This window comes from Cajanus cajan, chromosome 10 (assembly GCF_000230855.2).
Source record: "Cajanus cajan strain Asha chromosome 10, NIPB_CcT2T_4, whole genome shotgun sequence".
NCBI classification, from domain to species: domain Eukaryota; kingdom Viridiplantae; phylum Streptophyta; class Magnoliopsida; order Fabales; family Fabaceae; genus Cajanus; species Cajanus cajan.
In genome coordinates this window covers 37,469,186-37,478,272 of record NC_138526.1, presented here as the reverse complement: position 1 = coordinate 37,478,272, position 9,087 = coordinate 37,469,186, and the positions used below count along the sequence as shown (strand labels likewise).

General features: G+C 34.8%; 1 protein-coding gene across 2 annotated transcripts; it reads left to right on the top strand.

The window, feature by feature from the left end:
- Positions 1-232: 232 nt before the first annotated feature.
- On the top strand, positions 233-7,737 carry LOC109791449 (TAF RNA polymerase I subunit A). Of its 2 annotated transcripts, none has more exons than XM_083065387.1 (8): positions 233-941; positions 1,178-1,260; positions 1,675-2,111; positions 2,539-2,606; positions 4,258-4,343; positions 4,472-4,605; positions 6,918-7,217; positions 7,485-7,737. In XM_083065387.1, exons 1-8 carry the CDS (start codon positions 474-476, stop codon positions 7,673-7,675), a joined length of 1,767 nt encoding a protein of 588 aa, XP_082921513.1. In that variant the 5' UTR covers positions 233-473; the 3' UTR covers positions 7,676-7,737. The 2 variants fall into 2 exon arrangements, with proteins under 2 accessions (XP_082921513.1, XP_082921512.1); XM_083065386.1 differs by having other exon boundaries at positions 236-941; positions 2,431-2,606.
- Positions 7,738-9,087: the final 1,350 nt, after the last annotated feature.

Here is a 9,087-nt window from a genome sequence, read left to right as displayed (position 1 = left end):
TTTAATATAAAAAAGAAAAATGATATAAAAAACTAATGAGTGAATATGACTTAAAATAAATAAATGATTAATATTTTAATCTCAATAGATTACTATATATTAATAAGAGATAAAATATTAAAATTAAGGTGCTTATTTTTAAAAGGATTAATTATAAGATAATAAAAATTTATGGCTTATGGTGCTTATTTATTAATAAAATTTATAATATTTATTTGTAAGAGAGGTGAAGTATGGTTATGTAATTTTTTTGCTTTGTTCCCTCCACCTCGTTTCCGTGTCTAAGCCATCTCACGCCCGTCACCGTTCACACCATCGACGCCCTCTCTCCAGTCTCCACGCCACACCAAAACTGATTTGTGGGTTTAGGGTTTAGGGTTTTGAGCGATTGTGTTTTCAGCGGCGCCAAGGGACTCCATTCATTCACACTGCTTCTTTTTAACGTTCTGCATTGCTGCACAACTCACTAAGCAATGGACGTCGACGATGCGTCCGACGCAGAACCCGCCGCCACCACCAGCGCCGGTTCCGCGGCCAAGAAATCGAGGCAGCGGAAGAGGAAGGAGCACACGGCGGACAAGGAGGGCCACGCGGCGGCGCGAGAGAAGCTGGCGAAGAGAATCCTCTTGTCCCTGACGAGGCCTTCCTACGTTCTAGGGTTGGGTCCCAAGCCTCTGCGGCTGGAACACCGCACGAGGCTGCGCTACCTGCTGCGGAGGCTCGTCAACCAGCACCACTGGGTCGCCGCCAGCGGCGTTCTCAGTGCCTACTTGAAGGGGACGCTCACTGACGCCTCTCCCTTCAGGAACCGTCTCAAGTTTTGGGCTTTATTCGAGCTTCTTAGGCACGTGGACAAGTCTTCTATGAATCCAACGAGAATGAAGAATCTCTATGATATTTGGTCCAAGAAAATTGGATCAATGAAGACTTGGCCAGTGGAGGTATTTCCGCAAACTCTTTGTTTAGACTAATGAGAACAATTTCATGGTGAGCTGTTTGGTAGTATGCAAAGGCTTCTAGGTTTGAACTTTGTAATTCCTACAAATAAAAAAATTACCTTCATGTTACATGTTTAGAGATTGCTTTGTCAGCTACTAATATTGTGTTTGGTTATGTGCTGTGGTGAAAGAAAAACAATTATGTTATTTCTTAATGTAGAATTTTACTTGTGGAGCAGAGCAGATATGCAGTCCATTTGGAGTTCATGTTTTTCTGTCTTTTGCAAGGCAATGCTGGGGATGCATACCAGCTTGCTCTATGGTATGTAATTTAATTTCCAATGCATTGTACTTTGCTTCTGAGAGTAATGAGTTGCATCATGATGCCACGGGGTGGATTGTTTCCTAACTTGTCATTACTACATAATGTGGTGAGCTGGTTGGCAGCCATTATTATTATATTTTTATTGAGGGTTCTATATTTTTCAATGAAACTTGTATTGCTCATAATGGTTGATGAGGTGTTAATGATTATTATTGTTGGTATTTTATTCCTCCTGAGATTTAGGAATATTATCTTAATGGTGGTTTTCACTTCAAAAATAGTAAAATACATGTCAGGGTTGAGAAATAGTGTTATAAGGGGGTTACAAGGCTCTAATTTCTTTTCTTCCTTCACATTCCCTTACTCTCTTTATACTTTTTCATTTTTTTTTTCTTTTGTTTTCTCCTTTAGCCTTGAGCAAGAAAAAGTTGATGTTGATCCAGTGTCAAAGATGATGATGGGTTTGACATTCTATGAGCTATGGTATTCTTCTATCTCCAAAGAATTCCAGTGGAGAAATTCAGATCAGTTTGACTTGCAAGAGAACTCACATATGGAGGGAACCTCATTCAACAATGAAACTGGACAGTTAGAGTGGTTTAATTCAGTTGAATCCCACATGGCTGAATCCCAATATCAACATGATTCGGATGCCTCTGTCATGAATGATAAGCAGATATCTAGAAATGTTGTCTTCAATGAAGAAATGAAGGTTGATGCTAACGAAAGAAAAAAACCACACCAGAGCTTTCAGCAGGAAGGTTTTTACTTAAGTTCTGAAGAGCAAAGATCTGGAGATCCTTTTTCTAACAGTAGAGATCTTCCACATGATACCTTGCTTGCCCTTTGTAAGTTATTTATTTGCTGAACAAGAGAAAAATCTATTTCTTGTGGGTGCACATCTGTATGAGAATGTGCGTGTTTATGTATGATTGTATATGGATTTTCATACCTAATTATTATTCTCAGACTTAATTATTAATTTTGTCTTTCTCACTACCCTGATGAAGCTGCATTGCAATTTTTCTCATGCCTTTATGATTACTTGTTTGTATCAACCTTTAAGTTTCTTGGTCCAAGTATTACTAACAATTTCTAGGTTTAGATAGTCATTACTCTCCGGTTCATTTGTAACGTAAATATTGTCTTTTTTATGCATTTACTTAGGTGGACTTGATTTGTGGCTGTTGCCCTTGCATTTTTCTGATGAGAACAGTTTTGAGGAGTTCATGTTTTTGCAAAGAAGCCAACCTAATGACTATTACAAAAATGCAGTGAAATATTTACAACTAGCTCTCAATTCAGAACCTTCTGCTTCAGCTGCATTACTTCCATTGGTACAGGTATGGGGTATGACATACATTTCAATGAACTTTGTTTGGAACTGCTAAACTTCATTTTTTTTTTAATTTCATTGAAAGAGTTGCTTGGTAAACTGAAAATCTGGTTCAGAACTGTTGAAATAATAATTTGTTACATAACCTGTCAAAAAAGTTTAATTTTTATACATTGTTGGTAAAAACTTTTCTACATTATCATCTAATCATTAGTCAGCACATCACCAATAAAATTAAACACATTTTTGTTCAAATTAAAATGTATTGGATGAAAAACCAACTCTATACAGGATTTTGTTTGAACTTAAAATCTGATTATTAATGGACTAATCTTTGAAACTTTTAGCCTTTTAGGGATTACCACACAAGATTCATTTCTGCTCAATTTCTTTATGTAATCATTTGTTTTTTGGAGTTTGGTAAACAACTAAACATTCCCATGAAGTTGCCCAAAATAAGTAAGCCTAATTATGGATTAGGTCAGTGCAATGCATTTATTATCATTGCATGATTCCTGAAAATTATATGGATTGGCACGGTAATAAATCTTGCTATTGTCAACAACCAGTCCCTGCTGCCTTTTCATATTTTTGCTTCTTGGACTGCATTTTTGATGGTCATAGATATTTCAGTATGCTTAATTATTGTCCATGACTTTGCTCTTATCCTTTAAGAATGATAATTTACAATGTGTTCCTAGGTTTCAATTCATTCTAAATATTTAACAGGACAACCCTTGCTTCTATGGCTTTTAAGAAAATAGTGTCATTGCTTCTCTTTCAAAGGATATCCTTATTATGTGTGTCAATGCTGATATCTATGTCTTTTTACCTCACTGCCAACTCTTTTTTAATACACTTTTATCACACTACTGTTGTATTATAGAAACATATGAGACAACCTTCTATGTTTCTTTGTCACATTCTGGCTTTTTAAAACCCTCTTCAACACCAGAGGTCTTTGTTGTTTGTACAAGCTCTGTAGTTTGGTCCTGTGGCATATCATGCTCCATTCTTTGCCTCCCAATATCCTACACTCCCTTTTTAGTAATAATAATATTTGTTGCTAGATGATGACGACTACATTGATGAATTTCGTTTCTGAAATATGGTAATATTAGAGATATGGAACTTTTTCTAGCTTCCACCTAATATGGCTGAAGCTGATATCCTTAACATTATACCAGAGCCTCTGTGAGCAAATGTAACATTATCTAAGGGTTCAATCCTTGTAATTCCCATTTTCATAATTAAATTAAATTTCAGGACATGGTTAAGTAGACCTGAGCACACCTCAATTCTTTCCGTGCAGGAAGCGGGTGTGTTATAGATAAAAATAAATAAATTCTCAAGTCTCAACCCTGGAGGTTTTGGAATACTGGGTCCTTTGTGCATGCTTAGTCCTTACCCCTTCCATATACTTATTTTATTTACACACATAATATGGAAATATCTGTGGCTTGGATTATATGAAACCAATTATCCATCTTAACTTGCACAAAGCAACTGCTGATGTTGTGCTCTCCAATCTCACTGCATGTTTCCTTTTCTGCTTACACATGCACACATGCTATATACTACATTATATGACTATTGTTTTCTGCATAGAACAATGTTTCAGATATCAACAACGACTTCACTTCATTTTTTGTTGTTAGTTGTTGCTGATTGGAGGTCAAGTTGATGAGGCTCTAAATATGCTTGAGAAGCAACGCTGTAAGTCAGCCTCTGTACTCCCAATTAGGTACGTTCCTTATGATTAGTAGCAATGTAGTCATTAAACCAGCAATTTCTAAGATAAGCAAGCTGTGATATTTTACTCATAATGCTATCTGTTATGTTTTCTGAAGTTACTGTTGTACTCACCTGTAGGGTAAGGGCTGCTCTCTTGGAGCGTTTAGATCGAAACAACTCTCCCTTGCTTCTTAGCTGTTTTGAAGATATATTGAAGAAGGATCCAACATGTAGTGATGCCTTAACGAAACTTGTCAAGATGCACCAAAATGGTACTTACTTTCTGAATCATGTCTTTTATATGATTTGAACAATTTATATCTCTATTTAACTTGAAACGAGTCCAATGTCAGTTTGAAAAGGGGTGTTAAAAAATGTAATGAAAAGAGGAGGGAGGAAAAGAGAAATAAGTGATAAGGAAAGAGTTGACCGGAGTTCATTTGGAATTATTGTAAAATTCCGAGCTTTGATTTTTCCGCTCAGTTGTTATCTTTTGTACTAGCCTCTTCAAATACAAATAAGTTTTCCTTCAATTGAAAAATTCATGTGACACTTTTAAATTAGACACATGCATTATGTCTATTAGCAGAATAAATAATAATGTAATCTCCTCAGTAATTGCTTCTTTAGCCTACAATGGAGGAGAGGGGAGTGTAGCATAAAATATATATTAGGATTGGCAAAAAGACTGTTCAAAGAGAAGATAGAAATCACAAAGGAAATAAGTGACATACTGGAAGTTGCCAAAACAAATTAACATCTGTAAAACAGCTTTAGCTGCTGGAAGCCCAGTAGTCAGTCAATATCTATCAGACACTGATGCTGCTTCACCCTTCAATGAAATAGATAAAAATAGAAGATTGAAGCACAAATGTCGTTTCTTAAGAAAAACATCTAAAAGGTCATTCTGGCAAATGAACTTAGAGTACATCTGCAAGTATGATAAAGATGAAAAAGGTGATAAACTTTCATATCCTACCTGAAGTGTCATGTAGTGTCCACTCTGTTTCAGAAAATTAATGCCCATCCGTATTGTCTCTGGTGCATCAAGGGTTCAAAACAGCATCAAACTTCCCCTTTCTAGGGAATTCAACATTCCTGTCAATCCAGAATGAGGTTATAAGATGGAACAAATCTTCTGCAAGAGATACACTAGAATAAAGAAAGAATAAACTTAAAGGCCAAATTGTCTGAGTTTTACTATATTTTTATTTGGGGGCAGATTGTACTATTCCATCAACTTGGTGGATGACTATAGTGTAGGATTATTAGTTTTAGTACTGTATTTATATTACTTCAAATTTTATATTCCCAGTTAGAGTTGCTCTACTAATTATTGTATATCTGGGTCTTGGATTGCATTTAGGCTCGGGGTTTGTGTTAATTAGGTCTTATTGGCTGATATTTTAATCCTCCAGTTTCACTTACGGGTTCAATAGTATTAGAAAGTCTCAATTGTTATGGGATTAGGATTGTATTTCTTGGAGAATAAGTTGTATTAGGATAAGATCTTAGTTTTCATTGTTGTTCTGTGTAAAGGTATTGAAACAATTAAAATTAAATAGATATATTTATATAAAATATTAAAGTCCAATTGCCTCTCCCATGTCCTCACTTAACCGCATATTATAATTATTTCATTATCTTACCAAATAATATAAATTATTATTTTAAAAAAGAAATAGTTCATTTTACCCATAAATACACCGTCAGTCATTGGTCACATTCATCAAAGGCCAACTATCAACTCTTTCCAAATCTCTTTTATTTTCATTTCTAACATCTTACTTTATGTTTTTGATAAACCAGTATGCTAAGTATTGTTATTTTCCCTTTCACAAAATTTTATTTCAAAAACAAAAAAAACTTTAATAGAATATTTGTCATAATTGAAATATAGGAAAAAGATACAATAAAAGATCCAACACCACCTCAGCAACATAATCAACTGCCTGCTCTGCACTAGTTGCTAACATTCTGTCTATGCTTTGACTTCCACAACCACAAGTAGTTACGGCAGAGCAACAAGAAGCTACTGTTACCTGAATTGCAGCAAACCCAACTGCTCTTCCACCTCCCACTACTCTTTATTCTTTGTCTGTTTGAGATAAGCTAAAGGATAAGTGAGTGGAACGAGAGTTTTTAGAAAGCTGAACATTTAGTGGGTGATAAAAATACAAAAAATGAAAACTCTAAATGAACAGAAAATATATAAGCAAAAATTAATTTTCATTAATGGAAATCATTATATCGTTGATGTAAACATACCCCTCGCTTATTTTAGCTGTACTTTTTAGAGCATACTAAGCTGTCAATGCAGCAAAAGGAATGGCACTGACTGCCTACAAGATTAAAAGGAAAAAAAAGAAGGCAAAAATCATGCCTTCAATAGTCCAAAGTAAACGTGGGGGAAAATCATGGTCAATTGTTAAATGTAGAAACTAATAATTATTTTGTAACAAGTAAATCACGTGATTGATGGTAAAATCACTGTATTGGACATACACAGACAAAGTGATACCCTTATATGCTTAATGATACATTTTCCCTATGTCATTAATTTGTTTATTCTGATACTTTACAGGAGACTATTGTCTTGAATCTCTGTTGGAAATGATTGCTTTACATTTAGATGCTACAGATGCAGAATACAATACGTGGAAGGTATTCTGTTCATGTTTCTGTAAACTCTCTAACTACGAAGAAGACTGTATGTCTTCATGCCCCATTCAAAATGAAGATGAACGCCTGCAGCATTGTTCCTTTACCAAAACCCCTAAAATATTTACGGATGGTGTGTTGGGAAAATCTTGGAGGCTTCGCTGCAGGTGGTGGCTAACAAGACATTTCAACGATCACAAGCTCCAATCAGAAATAGAAGCTGGTATATGTTGTGTTTAATTTGATCAACTATAGATGTACTACACTACTATCCAATCATGTATTATCATACCGTTTGAAGAGTTTGACAATGAGAAAACTTACATAGGAGGTCAAACTCTTCTAATGATGTTGATGAAATGCGATTAAATTAAAAGAATTTACAACATCCGTCTATATCAACTTCATTAGAAATATTGCAACATATTCACACACAGTTACTGTTTTATTTTAGCCATGTTAATTTATTCTTCAATTGTATATGGATCAGGTGATTTGCAGTTAGTTACATACAAAGCAGCATGTGCATCGTATATGTATGGACGAGAGTTCAACTATGTTGCGAAGGCTTATTCTCATTTAGAGAAAGAAAATGATAAGGAGTTATTGTTGTTCTTGGATGAGCACATGGGAAGTTCATTTGGAATTTATAAAAATTTCAAAAGAAATTTACTCATATAACATAATAGTGTTAAATATTTATTGCAGTGGTTAATCATTGTTTGATTACTTTCTTTATCTCAGTTTGGAACTTTGGATGAGTTTTATGGTTTCTAAGCACGGGCAAAAAATCCAATTAGTCCAAACCTACACATGATTGCACCACTCAAATTCACTTAGAGTCCATTTTAATGGACCGTTCTTTTTATCCATAACCGTTATTTATTTTGTTTTTGAATCCCTAGTCTGTTCTTCGGTGATATGGACTTTACAAATGGAAACCCGAAGTCCTAAGTCCAAATTCATATCTCCCTCTCCCATTCTCAATCAATAGCTCCAAACTGAAAGTCCAAATTCATGATGAATTGCACTGTCACACCCTAATCACTCAGTCTCAAAAACCACAATTGCTCAAATCGTTTATCTCATTGTTTTTTTGTTGCGATTCTGACTCTCGTATCGGGTCTCAAACTGAACTTGAATAAGGTATTCTCTCATTGTGATTTTGGGTTTTATGTGACATTTTTCTTGTTGCTTCTGACATAGACCCTTTAGCTTAGTATCTGAAATTCACGTTCCTTGTTTGGTTTAATGAAATTTCTTGTATGTCAGATCTTGAGTGTATGTCTCTTACAGCAATAAATTGGAACTGATTTTGTATCGTAATTAGGAAAATGGTTGACTTTAATATCTTAGTAATTTTATTTCAAGGTGATTCGGTTTAAGGGCCTTTTGGCATGTGGCTGGGAGTTTCCTGAGTGATATTCGTATCATCTATGGCTATGGCATTAGTATTATTCACACTGGCATTGCAAGCTTTCATTAATATTTTTGGGTAATGGTTTTACTCTTTTTCCTTTATTACTTTCAAGTATTTGAATGTTTGTTATTATCTCTGTTTTACACGGGTGCTGAAGTACTCTCCAGTGTGGTTTTTCTTTCCATATACCGTTGCTTTTCCTGTTTTGAATCCCTGTCACCTTTTATTTTGGCTATTATCTTATGATTTGTAAATACGTATTTATTGTTCTAAATTTTTTTCATATTAGAGTGCTACAAGTTTTCATAATGTAAAGTAGTTTCTGAAAAGAGTAATTTAAATTTTTTTATTTGGAAAGCGGTGCTAAGAGCAAAATATGCGGTGTGAATAGCACAGCTTTCTTGAATGGGTGTTCTAGTAGCATGGATTTCTTTTCCGTTTTTGGTTGAATTGGTACCACGCAGGCTTACCAGCTCTAATAATTTCGTGATCTATGTGGCCATAACTACTGTTCCATTCTAAGATTGTCTTGTTAATAATTTCTTTGCTTACCTAAAACAAATATAGAAAAAAATTTCGGTTTGCAAACAGAAATAATCCAAATCGGTTTTCCAAAACCAAAAGGTGTAGTTTGGTTTAGGTGACCAGTTTATGATAAGAAAATAAATTATTA